Source organism: Molothrus ater, chromosome 5, assembly GCF_012460135.2.
Source record: "Molothrus ater isolate BHLD 08-10-18 breed brown headed cowbird chromosome 5, BPBGC_Mater_1.1, whole genome shotgun sequence".
Lineage (NCBI taxonomy): Eukaryota > Metazoa > Chordata > Aves > Passeriformes > Icteridae > Molothrus > Molothrus ater.
The window spans coordinates 48873173-48891836 of record NC_050482.2 but is presented as its reverse complement, the minus strand read 5'-3'; the positions used below and the strand labels follow the sequence as shown (position 1 = coordinate 48891836).

Below are 18664 nucleotides of genomic sequence, written 5' to 3'. Positions count from 1 at the left end.
AAGGAAGCATTCAGCTGGCTTCACGGATTCTGTTTTTTCTTGTTTGCGGTTTATGATTTTACTGCTCCCACTCAGTGGCAGGGGTATGTACAGAAACAATGTCAATAATTCACCTCTGTGCCACTGCCTCGGACAAGGTTTACCAAAATACCCTCAGCTACTTTCTGGGGGAGACATTTGTTGAGTCCACCAGGACAGCTGTTTCGATTCTGTTTCTGTGAGCTGCCTCTGCAACACAGCAAGTCAGGAAGTCTTGCATGGTTATTGCATATGTCACTCACTCCAACACTGATATTTCTGCAGAATCTGTGGCCTTCTGGATCAGACCCTGGTTATGGGCTCCCACCTCTAGAAACTCTTTTCTCAGATGCAGGGAAGCTCCCAGAATGGTTTCTTAGCACCCAGCTACTTTGTATGCACTTGGGTGCTGAGTTTTGAGTTTAGGGTTATGCTCACTTATAGGACTTGTTGAGGTGTGGTTACACATTTATCATCAGTTAATGTGTGGACACTTACTCCAGAATATGAATCCATCCAAGTGTGCCTACCATGGCATGCTGATGGGTGAGCAGAGATGCCTTCCTGGATTTGGGTGCTTGAGTGCCAGAAGCCAAGGAACTGTTCCTCCATGCAGCAGAACCGTGAGCTAACACCCAGGGCTCTCAAAGGACAGCCGTGGGGTCAGACACACTGTGAACTCCCAGGGTTTCAGGAATGCAAACCTTTATTTTTCATAAAGCATGTCTGGGTGGCAAGCAGTGTGGAGTTAGCATTGTAGCAGCACTGGGATCTGCTGTAGCCCAAGCTTCTCCATGGTCTTGTCTTCTGGCTGCTCCTACCTGCAGCTTTCTTGTCTGGGAGACACCTCTCGTGCCTCTTGCACTGACATTACTGTGGGCATCCCAAAAGCAGGAGCTGTTCTCCCCAGGCTCAGGTGCATCCCTGTGCTGCAAGGCAGCAGTGCCACCTCGGGGCACTTTCCAGAATTGGGAGGTCTGCTAAAATACAGGACAGCATTCACATTCTCACACTCCTGCAGTACTGCCGGGTTTATGCTACCCAGGAGAACTTCCTGAAACCTGAATTACCTGCTGTGCTTCCTCAGCTTGTCCTGCTGCTTTAGGGAGTCTCTTCATGTCAAAATGCCTCTCCCAGGAAGCACCAGCTGGTGAGGACCGGGGACAACTTGGTTTCCCTGGGAGCATAAAGGTGCCTTGTGCTGAAGTGCACAGCTGTCCACAGCTGGGGCTGTTCCCTCAGCTGGGTTAGCTCTGAGAACAGGGCGACCATGGCTGTTCTGTTCTGGTTATTTAATACTCCACACTCCAACCACTCCTGGTACATTCGCTTGGTTGCCGCTTGGATAGGCAGCAGCTGTTGTCAGGAATAAAATCTCTGTTACCAGCAGGAAAGGCCAGGAAATTTTGTTTGAAGTTTAGAAGGCAAACAACTGTGAGCACTGGCTTACACTCTGTCTAGAGCTGCCATTAAGGTCAAAGTTTTCCTTTTAGTTTTAAAATTAAACTTTTAAAAGGTAAAAAAAAAAAAAAATTAAAATACCTGTTTCCAGGTATTTTCTGTGGGGCCAGTACTAGTACTTGGTAGCAAACCAGCACTACATCTGAAGAACACAGCCAAAATAATCACAATCACACATCTCTGTTACAATCCCCTTCTGTTACAAGACCTCTTCTGTACTGTGCTGATACAGACTGTTACACAAACAGCAAACTCTGTGGTTCATCATTTGGATGCCATCAATAAGCATGCAGAAGGCTGAACCAAGCAGAATGAATTTCTTCCCCAGAGCCAGATATTTTAGGCAGTGCTATATAATCCTCCCCAATATCCCCTCTGAAGCTCCAGAGGAAGCCAGTCATGGAAGTCTACTTCTTACTCTACCTCTTTTTTCCTTTTTTTTTTCCCTTTTGAAAGTAGCATCAAGGCAGTCAGGAAAATACTTTTTTCCATTTTAAAACTCTGTTTGGCCTCTTCTTCAACAGCAGACATTAGACATTTCATACATGCAGACTTAGATGACCAAGGTTTGAACAAAACCTGTGCTGACAGAACATCTTCATTCACCTCATCCAAGCTGTGTCAAGCTGCAGGAGTATGGTTTTAAATAGTGTAGTACTTAGAGAAGAAAAGATTTCCTAGACTTAAATAAGAGTATTGCCTTTGGCCAGTTTGAGCAAAGGGCAGTTGCCACCACTACTTCCATTAGCAGCACCTGGCAGAAACTGCTTGGAAAATTTCTCAAGCTGCACTTCCCAGATGGGACCAGAGTGAAGATAATGACTTCTGGGCAGCTGCCTTGGCTGGGCAGCTGTTGGGCACATGCATTCAATCAGAAAAATGTGTTGTATTTATTTTTATTGTAATAGAAAAAAACCCACAAGTAAATCAAAACATCACTTTCTGCCTAAAGACATTATTAACATTTTTAAATGGCACGGGGGAACCTCAGCAATACAAGACAGCATAGTAAGTGTGGGCAAAAGGATTCTCTTCCCTTTCACGATTTCAGTTCCTCTGCCCCTTTGTCCAACAGCTGGATGAAGTTCATCACCTATATACATTTACATACATTTCTCAGTCTAGTTTGTTTTCAGCTGGGTGGAACATTGAGGGCACAGTCCTGCAATTTACACATAACCATCTTTGGAGAAAGCAGGCTTCCTAAGAGTCCTACAGCGTACAGGGGTCTCATTACCCAGTAAGAGCAAGCAAAGAGGATTCCCTCTTACAGTTCTATTGCCACAAAACCCAAGAGTAGGTCCTGAGCCCAGGAGCTCTGACTATTGCAAACAATATATGGCTGAGTGAAGTTTTACCCAGTGACCTTAAAGAAGGAGCATTATCTCTGCAAAGGGGCTCTGCTCAGGAGGGGAAAAGGCAGATTGCAAAATGCACAGGGTGAATGTCTTCCTTTTCTTTCCTGCCCTGAGAGGATACAAAAAGTCCTGAAGGAGGCAGCCCAGCAGAAACTAGGCTCAGGACATCCCAAGTGGTGGTCATACAGGGCTTATCCTCATTGTGTAAGTGTGTGGGGCAGAAACCATGGCACCAGTGCTTCCATCACAGGCAGCTGTGCAAGCAAGCACAGCTGTGCTGCTTGCAGGTACCAAACGAGCACAGCAGGATGTTGGGCTGCACTGTGTCAGCTTGAGTGTACCTGCTCAACTAGGAAGCTCCAAGATCTCTAACATGATCTACAGCATTTTGTGGCACAGTCATGTGTGTATTAAGATGAAAGGCTGGTTACTCTTCACAAACATGTATGGGAAAAGACTGGAGATAATACATATACTGGACAGGAAAACTAACCTATGGTGTAGTAAAACCAAACACCAATCCTTCCTCCAGGAGCATCAAAAGGCATTCATAACTGACTTTATCATAGAATGTTTTCTGCAAACAGGACATTTGGAGGGGGAAAGATTAAAAGCTTTTGTATAAAGCCATCTGTAGTAACTGCTACAGTTACCTCTGAGTCCAGTCTGTCAAATGAAATGCTTAAGGAGAAGTTGATGGCACAAGGTGAGAATGACAAAGAAAAGAAGCATCTGGGCTGCAGGGGCCACTGCTGTGCACTGAGAGCAGGTGAACATGAAAGAGCAGAATGGCCTGACAACACCCTATTCCCATCTGAGCACTGGCTCCACAAGGTGCAGGACAACAGAGTATTTGACAGTGACAAAATTGCAGTTTTCCTCTATTCCAACCCCTCAAAAATACAAACTGTTATCGTCCACATAGAGTAACAGTGTGAGAAATTTATCAATCTGCATTATTCCAGGAGAAAGAACCCAGCACAGGAAAGACATCTCCTTTAGGTATATAAGAAGTTTCCAGTGCAGGAAGTTTGAGATGCAGGACTGAACTTGCAGCAATACTTTTCACAACAAAGCACTGGACAAAGGGCTGTACATTTGCATAGATGCTTTTTTGGCAGCATCTGGGATGTGCAATCCCCATTTACAGAGCATCAGCAGTGTTCTGGGGTTTGTCTGATGTCTTTCTGACATTCCTTCCTAAATGTAACTGCTACAAAATTGTTCAGGAAAGTAGTGTATATATATATGCATGAAAAGAAAACATTGTGCCTATTTTTTCATTCCCCTGTTCTTTCCCACTGCAAGTAAATGCAAAGCTCTAAAAATTTTAAACTAGAAGATGCAGTATTGCTATAATCAAAGGTTAATCTAAGTACAGGACTGCTTCTGCATGTATCCCAAGAAACTCAGTTGTTCCACAGAAAAGCTTAATTTTACTCTTCCTCGTTTTCTTTAATTTGGGGAGACCTAGCACTTATTTCTCTTAAGGAGAGCCCTGATGTGCTTGACTGCTTTGGAAAGGGCAGCACTTTGTTGGAACTCCTACTGTGTCGGCAATTGGATATTGAAGGCAGAATTGGTCCAACTGGTATTATCATGCAGTTGCCATGCCACTCCTGCCTTGCTGTACTGTAACCCTGGCTTTGCAAGGAAAAAAAAAAAAACAAGAAAACAGTTTTTATGCATTACCAAGGTTCTATCTGCTGATAAGCTTATGTGTGAGAAAAGGAAACTTTTCACTTCATTTTACTTTCACCTGAAATTTGTCTCTACCACTTCTGCTCATGGGATTCTCTTCTTTCAGCTGGTTCTTTCCCATAACTCTTGGATCTGGAATTACAAGGCTCTCGGTAACCTTCAGCTCCAGGTTCCCTCCCACCACAGGAAGTCCCACTGAATTTCAGCTTCTGACTGTGACACTGACACATGGTTCAGCTTCATCACCTTTCCCATACACTTGTACCACTGCAAATATTCTGATCACATGAGTTCAGCTCTTCCTTTGAGCAAATGTCAGTGAAATATGCAGACTAATCCTGGGACACCTTCACTTCCTAGGCTACCAATACTTGCTCTGCTTTTTTTGCTAGACTTCAGCAAATACCCTCATAACAGAGGCAGTGACATGACAGAGATGCAAGGGATGGCCAGGACATCCCCTTACTTACTTCAAGTTGTGTAATGGACCACTGAATGCTCATGGAATGAATTTCCACTTACCAGTACAGGAGTTACATAGAAAGTGTCAGCCTATTTGGACAAGACAGCCTTTATAAATTAGTATAATACTATTAGAAATTATGGCAATATTTTTGGTAGCATTGTCTTACATGCACCCTGATAAATTCTCTCCCCAGGAAATTTTAAAACTTGTCTTGTAACTTCTTTAGAGTTAATTCTCATGAGAAATTATAAAATAGAAATCTGGTAGATTCATGTTTAAAAAGGAAGAGGCCTGGTGAGGCTGGGCACACTGGGTCACTCCTGTTAGCTCTGTCCATTATGTCTGCTGAAGGTATTGCCTCCGGGTGGCTGGATCTGGATGGAGTCCAGGAGGGGCCTTAAAGCTTGTCCAAAAGGTCTGAGAAGGTAAAGAAATAAACATCTCAAATAGTTTACTTGGTCAACAACTCCCACTTACCAGTGAAGTGCACTCACTTCCTAGAGTGCAATCAAACCAACATTCTAGAAGCAAATTTGAAGAAAAGACTTCCACTACAAACTAAAACACACTAATTTAACCTATTAGTTTACTGTTCAATAACTAAGAAACTTAAACATGATTTTATATCATATAATCATCAGATAAGGTAGTTCTGAGTCCTAACATGCCTAGACTGCTAATGTAACACTCTCTGAAACCACCTCTCAGTAATTCATTCTACTTAAGTGTGCAAACAAAATCCTTGTTATGCAACTGCAGTGTTTTATTAAGTACATCAATATTGAGGCCTGCCAAAAGAATAGCCTCTAGCTTACTTAAAAGACAGTGGCTCAACACTCCCAGAATAATTTCTGTTGCAATCTGTAGCACCTGGCTTGTCTTTCAGTAAGACTCCTTCTGTTACAGACATTATTTGATTTTGAGAGATCTGAAGTTCTAAGAATCCAGGGTAGAAGACCCATGTCTCACAAATAATGTGCTGTAACCACTGTTACGAGAAGTAAGACATAAATGATGGAGCTCACATCATCCTACTGGGATCCTCACTAGCTGAGAGTTAAAAAAAAACCGAACAAAAACAACATCTGAATTATCAAGCAGGAAATTCTTAATTTCTTTTTTCCATATCCTCTTTTTCCACCCAATCCTAGCTTTAAATCTGCAGCATTAATTTTAAAATTGTATCTCCCCTGCCTCTTCACAAGCAAAGTGACACCTCTGCAATTATGGTGCTTAGAGAAATGACTTTTAACAGATACTGGTTGTCTAAGAGGGAAAAAACCCCTTACACTGTCTTCTGAAACTTTCTCTATATAAGAGACCATCACAAAAAAGCTAGTTTAAGTTAAAGGCAGAAGAACATCCTTCTCCTCTCTTTGGGACACCAGTGCCAGTTAGCACTTGTCATAGAGTGTTGCAAGTGTTGATGTAAAGAAAATTGCATCCTCTCCTTAATCTTATGCTGGTTCTCAGACAGATCCATCAGGAACTGGTACTGCTGGCTCTATCAAATGTTTAAGCATTAGCATGAAGCAGCTACAGAGAGGAGGGGCATCCATACTCACGTGGAGAGAACTTCAGATGGAAGGTCAGTGATATAGGAAGGGATTTTTTTTCCTGTCAGAAACTGGGCCACTTCATTACTGAAGGTGTTGCAGTTATGTTCAAAGAGGTTATAAGACTCTCCTCTGTGCCACAGAAAAGAAATTGAAACAAAAAACCCCACAGATTCAGCAATAAATCATAAAAGCAGAAAAAAACTTACACCCTTGATGAAGAATCTTACATTAGCAATTCCTCCGCCCACCCCAAAGAATTCTAAGGCAAATAGGTAAAATACAGACATCAATTCACCCTCAAATTCAATTGAATCGGGGGAAAATGACATCTCTCCATATCCCTTACTTTAAAGCAACCATTTTTGGGAGAACAGGTGAGGTCAGGTTTCTTCAATTAAAACCACAGTAGCAGTAATGAGAAATCACAGGAATTATTGACTCTGAAAGACAGCCAGAACACTAAATGTTGTGGTTTCCTACTCTTGTCAGAAGCAGAGCAGACTCTTTAACAGTCAAGACCTTGCTTCTACTCATGTGAAAACTGGCAGCTTTACTACAGTGACTACCTATGACTCACAGGGCAAACTGCTATTTACTGAGAGATTTCATTTTCTCTGGTGATTCTCTCAAAAATATTTTAGGCATTATGGATTTTACAAAAAACAGTGTTAAAGACTTCCCAGAAGAATGCTTTCCCAGCCTAGAAAGTAGCTCCTTGTGTGTATTGGTGCATCAGTCCAGTCCATATTTGAAGAGTACCACATGAGAGAGTAAGCAGACAGAAGCTCTGGAAGCTGGATTGGTTTCATAAAACCTTCCTCCATTCTGCACCTTTTTGGTACACAGGTTTTCCAGTACAGGCTGTTACTTACCGGAATGCAGATTCCCCCAAAGAGGAAAGGTATTCCAGAAAAATTTCTTCAGTGACTTCAGTGTTCCCCAGATCAACAACTGTGTCTGGAGGGCCAAGAAGTGTCCCTCCCTGTAAAAATGAACAGCCAGAAGACACTGTCAAATGATCAGGCAGAATTCTCTTGGAGGACTCTACTGAATAAAGCTGTTATGGTTCGTGCGGGCACAAAAGAAGGAACTTTTGGGATGTTTATCAAGCAAAAAGCCCTGCTGGCCTCCCTTGTTCTGCAATCCAGAGAATGAGAAGGAACATGAAACTTCCATTTCAGCTGGTAAATTTGGCTCTTTGGGCTGAAAGCTCTAAGCTATGGCAAAATTCTCCTTTAGAAGCACGGCCCATCCATTTTACCCTTCTAAGAACAGAAAGGTCTGAGAAAACATCATGGTTTGGGGCTTTTTTTTACTCTTAAAAAGTCTGCATGTAACACTTAATGATACAGAATTGGACAAGGTGTCACTCTGGCAAAGCAGTTGCAAAAGGTGTTCTGCATAGATAGACTCTACCAGAAGAAGCATCACCCAGCCTGAACTGAGTTGGGCTTAAACCCACTGTCCATGCTCCCCTCACCCTCAGTTCCCTGGGAAACCATGACAAGCAGCTGGCTTCAGCATCTGCCTGAATTCAGAAGTCTTTTGCTGCTTTTCTAAAAGACAGTAATGCAAGCAATTCTCATCAGGTAACTTTACAAAAAATTATCAGAAAATTAAGTTTAACTTACAGGTGCACAGCTGGAGATCCCTCCACTGCCATAGAAGAATTCATCCTTATGGACTATTATAGAGGTGTGCCTGCCACAGAAAACAAAACAAAACAAAACAAGTTGAAATAAAGGAAAAAAGTAAATAGCCTAGCACATAAATCACTGATAAACTGATGAGCTGAAGGACATAATGAAGGGAATAACTGAAAGAGAAGGTCAATGTGTTTCTGTGAGTGGGAACAGGATCTGCTGGGACATGAATGGATATGGAAGCAATGATTATCAAGCCTACTGTAATCCTGCAAGCAGTTAGGAAAGAACAGGTTTATCTAAGAGCCCAGGCATGAGCCTCTCACAGCTAACGGGCTGAGGGTGAGGTCAGCCCTCAGAGACAGAACTAGCCCTGCTACCACACTGACAGAGACTTCTCACTGCCTGAGAAGCTGGTCACACAGACACTGGAGACAGATCAGAGGAGAGGAAAATGGATGGACAAGGGTTTACAGGGTTTCTTGCCTCTAAAATGAAACCAAACAAACCCTCTTCGTGTGATATCAAAATTCTTGGTAGGAATTATAGGAAATTAAGGGTGTTTTTGTGACTGAATGTAGATACTGCTCCTATATGACAGAAGACTTGATCCTGAAATACCTTCTTCCCACCTACTCTTTTATTATCATGTTTAGTCATGCCTGGTATTATAAGACAAAGTGCTTGGGACAAGGACACCAACTTACCCCTGAAAAAGTACACAGGTGCACAAAAACACAACAGCTACTAACAACACCCTATTCCATGGGGTCCACTGAGCTTTGAACAGAGTGGTTTAACTAGCACCTGACTGTACATAATCCTACTGCCAATCTGTATTCAGCAACAAAAAGTGCCTTGGTCTCTCTTCCACCACAAAATGTTCTTAAGCTCTGAAGCATATATAACTGCATATTGAAAATACTTCCTACACCAGTGTTTTACCCACATTATGCAATTTAAATCTAGTCACTTACCAGATGCCATCCAGCTGTTTTCCTGTATGCAGAGAAAAGAAGAGTTATTAGCAATGTATTTTCCAGATTTCAGCCTACTTTCCATCAATCACTTAGGAACCATGCTTATTATTTCATCATGAGAGCAACACAAAAGATTTAATCCAGAACTGCTTCTAAAAAATCCAGAATATCTTTCAATTTAACTAGTTAGTACCCACATCCTTTGTACTTCTTCCCTCCTGGCAGGCAGAGGTAGCAATGCCATCCTATCCTTCTGATGCTTACCTTCCTTAGGTGTTTTTCTACAGACCAAGAAAACATTTTCCTAAACTTAGATTCTTCAATCAGGAGCAGAAGAGTTGAATTTAACGGATTTCATAACTGCAGGCAGCTGGCCAGCAGAGTGTATTCATTTCTCTTTTTCAGTAGCTGATGAGAGGTCTGACTTAAACATATGACCAGTGGTGGTAGCCTCTATAATGTATTCTATGATTTCCTCTTTTCCCTCCCTCCCCCTGCCCTTAAAAATTAGTTTAAGTGGGAACTTAGGTAGAGAAGTACAGGATTGAAATTTACACAAGTTATAAAGCTGTGTGTTTTCCAGAACAAAGCAACAAAGACTTGCTTCAGGCACCCCTACACTGATAATATAATTGAGTCTCAGAGAAAAGGTCCCTTTTAAAACGTGTTTCCAGTTCCCTAGAAGCAGGAGACATAAACCTCTCTGTTGTTCATGGCAGGATCTTAAGATTAAACCTATTTATAAAAGGTCACCAGCTTTTACTGCTCTAGGCTCAATTATTTTATCTATCATAACCGAAAGGCTTGGTCCCTGGTACCCTCCCTTTGGGAGCTTGTAGGGAGCCGTGCATGCTGGGGGAGATGTGCTATAACTTCATTTCCTGAACAAGGTGCAGAACCCCCAAAAAGCAGATTAAGAACAGAAAAACTTTGTGCATACCAACATTTGGTATTCTCTTGAAACCAAGCACTAGACTGAGTACTCCTCTGCCACAAGAAGAAGCAATCAATAACACATTTTTTTCCACTCAGGTCTGAAGCAAAATAGGTACCTGCTTCAGATGAGAGTCATGGAAGAGCAGAGGCAGGGAAAAGGCTGTTGTGACAACAGAAACATCAGCTGAAGTGAGCACATGTAGCTTTGAAGTAGATGGACTGATCTGTCACTCCCGTGGGTCACAGCCAGGCAGCAACCACATTCCCTGACAACCCATTGCACAGAAATGTGGGCTTGGAGTAGGACGAAGGCCAAGGGAGAGGGCCAATAATGACAGAACCAGAACACTGTATTGCAGTATCTCAGAAGCATCTGCTGGCCCTTTAGCATGTCCCACTGCTGTGCTTTGTGATCCTTTGGCCTTTGCTCCAGATGCTCCCCATAGCAGGTTTCACCTCACACTCTAGAGCTGCCAGCTCTACAGCCCATTGGCCCTGCAGGCTCAGCACCACAGGTAGCACTGGCCTCTGGTTGGATCTACCCTTTGGCTTTGCCCAGTTAGCATTCTGTGTATCTATTAACAAATTATTACACATCTGCTTGTGATAAGTAACTTTTTCACTAGAAACTTGAACTTTTTCCTTCAGACCAGAGAAACAAACCATTTCAAAGGCAGCATATATTAGAATTGTGCCTGTTCTTTGCATGCTAAATTGAAAGAGAACATCTTAGTATTTACTTTCACACACACCACCAGCAAACAATAACAAAAGACTCTCCAGAGAGTTGCCACTTTGTACCTAGATACTGAATGCAGGTGAAAGAGCTATGGTAGATATTGACAATGTCACAGGTGCTGCCAGGACCTGCTTGTGCAATTACAACACCTACCTGAAACTATCATTGCAGCAAAGGCTACCCAATGGGCTGCTCTAGCAAGGCTGCAGCCCACAGCTCAAGGGAAGTGACTCTGTCCTCCAATTTGACACTTGTGAGACCACATCTGGAGTGCTGTGTCCACTTTTGGATCACCACAATATAAAAGACACTGACATACCAGGCTGGAGCACTTACTGTACTGAAGAAGAGCTGAGAAAACTGGTGTGTTCATCCTCAAGAAGAGAAAGCCAAGAGTCTGTATTCCTGTCTACAGCTACCCAACAGGTATGGATGAGAGGGGACCCTTGCTCTACTCAGCAACAGTGCAAGGCAACAGGTGCTAGCTGGAAAATGGGAAATTCACAATTCAGTAGGAAGCAGGAAAAACATTTATCATGAAGGTGGTCAAACACTGGAGCAGGAGTCTAGAAAGTATATGGGATTTCAATCCTTGAAGATACTTAGAACTCTGCTGTCCAGGGCCCTAAAGAATTTGCTCTTGTTGGCTCTACCTTAAGCAGGGCTTCTAGAGGTCCCTTTTCACCAAAGTAATTGTCTGTTTGTATGTACAAAACCCAAGCAGAATTCAGGAACTGGACTTTGTTTTGGACTGCAGTCCACTCTCTGCTGTTACACATGAAGTTTGTAGCAGTCCAAAGGCAGCGATTGCCAGGGCAGTAACAGAACAGCTTTTGGCAAGTGAAGCTGCCTATCTTCACAAGGCAGGTTTGTCCGATGCTGCTCAGCTCGGTCGGTTTGTGCCAACACTGATTTGAAAATCTTAATGAAGCTGCAGACCCACTATTTTTCCTTGGCTCCTAAAAGTCATTAACCAAGCTGGCATTGTGGAAAACACACACCAGATCTGCAGCACTGCTGACAATAAGGCATCTGTGGTAGCTCTCCAGCCTGCTGCAGACAAAATATAATCCCTTTCTTCCACTGATGGACTGTGTCTGGTGAGAGGCAGTGCAAGTGTCTTTAGTGACAGCCCTGCTGGGGGAATCCCATGCCTAAGAAACCTGCCATTATTGGCCACATATGCATCAAGCAGAGACATCCAAGACTGAGAACTTTTGCTAAGCTGCTGCAGTACCCAGGCTTCACAGCTGGCTGCTGTCATTTCAACTCAAACAGCCACAGAGGAATAAATCAATGGCCACCAGTTTCTGAGGAACTCAGGCAGCTCCCTTTCCTGCTGCTCAGCAAGAATCTCAGTGTTGCTTGTCTGTCATGTAAGAGGTTATGTACAGACATTCATGGACACAATCATCTTCCTCCTGAAGTTCTACCTCTGGTGGGGACCCTCCTCTATGACTCTTCTTGCCCTTTCTCCCAGACTCAGACACTGCACAGAACAGGTGACAGCTCACCACCACTGCCACCCCTGATAAGCTGAGGCAGAGCAGTCAGGGCAGCATGCACTAATGAGCTATATTTTGCCTTCTGCTTGACATTGCTCACTACACACAAAATATTTTGCCCAGAGCCTCAGAAGGCTTGATACACACAACAGCCCCAACAGCATGACCAAGCAAGGCTACAGCATTGCTGTGAGTGCTAAGACACAAACTGTATCTGGGCCTTGCAACAACACTTTCCAACCAAGCTTCTGGCAGCACTGTCCACTTGAAAGCCAGAAGCTCAAGGCTGCCATGAACTTCCCCAAATAATCCTACAGTGCAATAGAGCTGACATCCCATAGTCAATAGAGTGGACTGTAAGAAGGGATTGCAAACACTATCCAGGATACTGGCAGGTATCATCACATTTCCTGTTCTTCCACTCCTTGCCACAACACTCCAAACTCCCATGGTCACTGCAATGTGGGTAGAGCTGTGTGCTGGTGCTGCCACCAAAACCAAGCCATTTACTCATAACCTGAGGCTGTCTATTACTGTATAGAGATTCTCCAGTAATTTCTATCAGAGCTGCAAAAACCCTTGCAGTATTTAATTGCAGGCATTATCCTTCGCTCATACCTACAGTAAAGCTAATCCAAAGGATGCACATGCTCAAAATGCAGAACAGGAATGTCCTGATGGGATTATGCTCTTTTGGGCACTTACCATATCTGAAGGGAGGGTTATCAAGAGGATGGATACAGGCTCTTCTCAGTGGTGACAAGGAATAGGACAAGAGGCAATGGGCAGAAACTGAGGCGCAGGAAGAGCCATCTGAACATGAGGAGAACTTCTTTACTGTAGAGGTGATGACACACTGGAATAATTGCCCAGAGAGGTTGTGGAGTTTCTCTCACTGAAGATACTCAGGAACCATGTGGACACAAACCTGTGCAATGTGCCTGAGATGACCCTGCTTGTGCAGGGAGGATGGACCAGATAACCCACTGTGGTTCCTTGAAACCTTACCTCTTCTGTGATTTTGTTATCCAGGTAAAACAGGGAAACAGCAAGATGCTAACTAGTTTAAATATTTCAAGGGTCAGGGGCTGTTGAACAGGAAAGGTCATTGCAAATTTAGATGTACACATTTAATCACACAACATTTAGTGCATATGGCCAGGCTATCAGGTACCAACCCTCCCAGAGAAACTGCCCATGTGCCAGCTCAGCCTGAAGTAAATGTGAAGCAAATCAGCTTAGTTTGATCTGCATCCATTCCAAGCTAATGCAAGTCAAGGTACCTTGTTTTCATGACAGACCATGAACATGGACATGAAAAGCTACTGCATTATATTTGTGAGAGTTTCAGGGGATAGCCTGTCAGTCTTTGGAAATATGATCACCATGGTTTTTGTTTGGAGATGGTTTTGTTGTTTATTTACTTTTTTATTTTTCCCTTGCTGATGTGCTTCTGTGGCTCCTTCCTGAAAATACTCACAAGAACCTGGGGGGGAGATGCCAGTTCAGCATAAAACTGTGCTTAAGCATCTCAAAGATTCAATTTCTTTCCATAAGGCAGAGTAAGTAGCAAGTAAACAAGCTTTTATATTTACTGTTTTATTTTCTTTATAACATTCATAGCTCAAATATTTTAATGGTGTTTACATGAGCCAGAAACCTATGAGAAAAATAGAACATAAACAATTCCAGGACCCTCAGCTTAGTCACAGGAACAGGGAGAATGAAGTAGTTAGATTAGTTTCTTGTAAAATCAATTCAGGAGGCTGTAATTGTTTAGATACAGGGGTATTTTGAAAGAAGAAGCAAGCCCATATAATTTTAGAATACAATCAAACTGGATTACTTCCATGCTTAGATTTGTCTGGAAGGCCAAGCACAAGGGAGATTAGATACTCACCAATCTTTTTTATAGTCACAGTAATTTATTAATCTTGAGGACCAAACAACGTTGATTATTCCTGTGCATTTTAAATATCAAATGAAAGTGGAATTTGTATATTAATCCAAATTATTATACTGAAGGGCAGAAGAGTTCTGAGACATGAGGGAAGAACTGTCTGTGCAGATGGGCCCTTAGTTTACCCCATTCTGAGTTCAGGCCATCCAGCCCTCAGTGCAAGATCTACGCCTGCTTTTGAGCTATAAAGAAATGATAGGATGGTCAGTATCTTTAACAATATATTTGTAGTCTGCAGTGGATATGCAAAGTCCAGAAGACCATAAAAGACTCTAAAAAAAAGTAGTGAACTGGTCTCCTGTGGAATTAGAAGTAATACAATTTGGTGAACCAACATGGCTATTTCTAGCAGTGCATTGCTTTGCATATTGTTGTAATTTCCCTAGGACAATCCATTAAGATTCCTGCCTTTTTTGAATTGAAAATTACTTTAATTAGGCAAGCACTTAATCAAGCACTTTCTTCTATGTGCTACCCAGTGTGCTCAACCAAAGCAAAAAAAACCAAACCTAACAGAGAGGGAGGAGCCTGCTTCAATTCCCTTCTCCTTGAGGTGCCTAGAGAGAGCCAGAAGTAGGCTATATTGGGGGAAGGTAACACATGCCATTTTCATGAAATCCCCAGCAAATGCTGGGAGCAAAGCTGATAGAATATCATGCTGAAGCAATTCAAAACTGTTCAGAACAGATGGAGGAGAAGCAGAGAAATGTGCTGGCCTGGGAAAATGGAACCAAGCAGAAGGCACTTCCTTTCAGCAGTTACCTTTCGCTCCAATTCCCTCTGGGCTGTTAAATCCCTACAGCTGAATGCACCACTTAAAAATTTCAACCAAAACATACTCCCAGTCCACTCAATGTTAATTTACACTACACTGAGCCAAGGCTGCTGTGGTTAACCAAGCTCCCAGCTCACTCTGTGAGTCACAAAAGCAATAACCTCAGTTACAGGACAGGAGAACTTTGAGCTGGTAGATATTTTTCTTTAGGCCTATGATGCAATAGGATTTTAATCTTCCTTAAAGACTTCTCTGCCTTTGGACGTCTATTTCAAAATCAGCACTGCAAGCTGAACTATTCTCTTTTCCTCTTTAGCCTCCACAGAATCAGGTGGATTATGTTTTCTGTCTTGGCAACAGAAAGCTTACTGCATTCAGGTCAACATTTCTCATTATTATAACACGTATTTGAACATACAAATGTAGTCACAGACTGAGAGTGGGGGAGAGAGGACCAACAGTAGCTATTGAGAAGATGTAAAGTAAAGCAACATAAAAATTAAATGTGCTGCTTCTGATACCAAAGGCAACTGAACTACAATTTTTGGTCATGTATCCTTCAGAATAGGAATAGTCACTAAATTACAGAAAGCTTACAGAAAAGTAAGAAGAATAAAAGTAGTCTGGGTAGAGAAAGAGTAAACTGGCCAAGAAAAACAAAGACTGTCCAAGGGACAAGACTAAGTCACTCCAAAGCCTGCTATGAACTGTGCTAAACATCTCTGCCTTCCAGATTCACTAAACAACAACAGAGAGAAATGGTACTGAACAAGTCAGTATAAATTTGGCAGTGAGAGCTGACCCCTGAAGGCTGTGCTGACATAGCCCACAGTACCTCTGGACCCTATCAGCACAAGAAGCCACAGTGCAGTGATGCTCTTGCAGTGGTCAGTCTCACAAGACAGGATTCATCCCCCTCTGGCAAGGGGACCTGAGCTGCTGTTTTCAAGCCTGACAGAAATTGATTTTACCACAATCAATTGCTGTATTTATTTTTTTCTTTCCAAAACAATGTATTTCAATTTAGGCAATATTACAGGATTATCACTGAAAGCAAAAGCATTGTTTCAAACTTGGCATTGATGAAGAGAATACTGTAAGCAGAGTTGCCAAGTGTAAATCCTTTAAGAAATGCCTTCTTCTTTAATTTTTATGACCTTCTCCGAGGACCTACAGTTTCTGAACATCACTAAAGAAAGAATTGATATTGACCACCACCTGAGAGTTGATATACAGAGAAATAAGAAGAGTTTTTTTGTTGTTCTTCAGGGGAAAAAGGGTCTATGCATGAGGTAAGAGGAGTATTCTCTCAATCACTTGGCTCTTGGGGAGGTTTCCAAAATCATCTGAAACAGAGATGAGTGCGAATGCATAGAAGAAACAACTTGAAGGAAGGAAGGAAGAAAGAAAGAAAGAATGATTTGTTTTATGGACAATCATGTCACAGGATGCACAATCTCAAATGTTCTGCAGTCTGCATTGTCACTGTGACCACGCGGGCCTCCCTCGTTGGCCACATTCCACCAACAAATCTGAACACAGTTACCACGCAGTACTAGCAAGTAGCATTTCCCCTTCTACCCAGAAGTGTTCAGGTTTTTAAGCTTTCCTTTTCACTGCTCAGATTCCCAAAATTTACCATCAAACTATATCACAAGCACAAAAGTTTCCAAGTTGTCTGAATAGATTAGAAAGCATCAAAATGAAGTAATGTGCTATGTGTTTTTATGTGGAAATTCAGAAAGCTACAAGATGCCAAGACTGACTTTGTAGGTAAAAAGGGAGCTAAAAAGCCTTTGCTTGATCTGTGCGGAGATTGGCATGGAGATAATTATAGTGGCAACCTACCTCTGTTACAGTCTTTGCTTGGACCAACACTTTGATATCAGGTAGTTAAACTCTACTCAACTCAAATACAGGTAAATCATGCACCCATGTAATCTCAAGATTTATAACTCTTAGCACATGATAAAACATGGCTATTTCACCTGATAGGTGAAAAGCTATTTCCCTAAGGGCTACAATAGAAGCAATTCTGACCGCATAAAAAGTTTTGAGGTTATCCAGTGCAGGAAACACACATCTCCCAAAGTGGTTGCTGCTAAATGACTAACAGAGCACAACACACATGATCCCTGTACTATTTTCTTCCTAACTTTGCAAACCTATCGTTGACCTTCATGAAACCTCGTGCTTTGGACTTTCATTTTAAGCTTGCAGGAAATCACAAGAATCTCCTCATAGGGCAGATGAGCAAAGTGAATGCCAACAAACTGTAAAACAAGATTACACAGAGCCATCTGTTCAGACACTGAGTCTGTTGAGAAGTCTCATCCCACACAGACTGCTGGTCTGGCATAGGTCAGAATCTGCTCATAACAGGTATAAAACACTCTCTTGTTGCATTCCTAATTCACGCTTCCAAAACTTTAAGCAAAACCCGTTTCCTTTCCATCCCAAGTTTCAGGTTCGGATGGAAACGCACACAATCTCGACAAGACATCCAGCAGACTCCTACAAACCCTCTGAAGGAGCGGGAGGATAGCTGCACATCACCAGCCCAGCCCGGCCTCGCCACAACATGGAGACGTTCGAGCTCAATAACCTTGTAAACAGCAGGCGCCTTTCCTCAGCTCAGCCTTCCGGCCGCGGCAGCACATCAGCCGGGCTCAGGGAGCCGAGCCGTGCCTCCCTGCAGGGGCCAAGGAACACTTTTACTCTGCCGTTAGGAAATACACCCGCGTAGCGGCAACGGGCGGCTGCGGGAGAACAGGCTGGACCCAGAGCAGCTGCATCTGCCGCACTGACAAAGCTCCTTCCGAAGACAGCGGGGTCCGGAATCCTGCAGCCAAACCCCGCAGCGTCCCCAAGCACTGAGCCGCCGGGCAAGCCCCGCGCATCTCGAGCCGTGCTGCACCCGCCGGACACCGCCGCCGCCCGGAGCGCCCTCAGGGGAGCCTTCCCCAGCGGGCCGCTCCCTCAGGAGAACGATACCGGGCGGGAATCGCCACCCCAGGGGCAGGAGGCGGCGACTTCGGCCCCGTTTTCCGGCGCGGCAAAGCCGGGCCGCGGTGGTCGGTGGCGGCATGGGAGCCCCTGGGAGGCGGCGGCCGGTGCGGCTCCGGGTCCCCCGCCGTGTTCTTACCCAGCATGAGGTGGCTGAGGCGCCGGGCCATGCCCTTGGACAGGTCGTACACATAGAGCTTCACGGGGTGCAGCGCCAGCGGCTCCTCCATGGGGACGATGACGCGGGCGCGGCCGCCGGGCGGCAGCCGGAACCCTTGCAGACAAGGTTGGAAGGACCTTCCCTCCGGGAGACGGAGGGGAACGGGAGGAAAGGGCGGCCCCGGTGCCGGTCCCCAGCACAGCGGCACCAGCCGTGAGGTGACAGGCGGGGAGGAAGGGGCCACCCTCCCCGGGCGCATGCGCGGCCGCTCCGCGCCTGCGGGGCCGCCCCGTCACTGCGCGACAGCGCCGGGGGCGGAGCTACAGCCGGGGGGCGGGGACGGACAAGTCCCGCCGTCATTGGCTGAGACTCGAAGCCGTGAGCAGCGCGTGAGGAC

At 44.0% G+C, this 18664-nt stretch overlaps 1 protein-coding gene across 1 annotated transcript; it reads right to left on the bottom strand.

Moving 5' to 3' along the window:
• Positions 1–2359: 2359 nt before the first annotated feature.
• Positions 2360–18526, bottom strand: DESI1 (desumoylating isopeptidase 1). Its single transcript, XM_036400661.1, has 6 exons — positions 18247–18526; positions 9184–9205; positions 8195–8264; positions 7436–7545; positions 6570–6692; positions 2360–5421 (listed from the first exon to the last, which is right to left on the bottom strand). Exons 1-6 carry the CDS (start codon positions 18524–18526, stop codon positions 5328–5330), a joined length of 699 nt encoding a protein of 232 aa, XP_036256554.1. The 3' UTR covers positions 2360–5327.
• Positions 18527–18664: the final 138 nt, after the last annotated feature.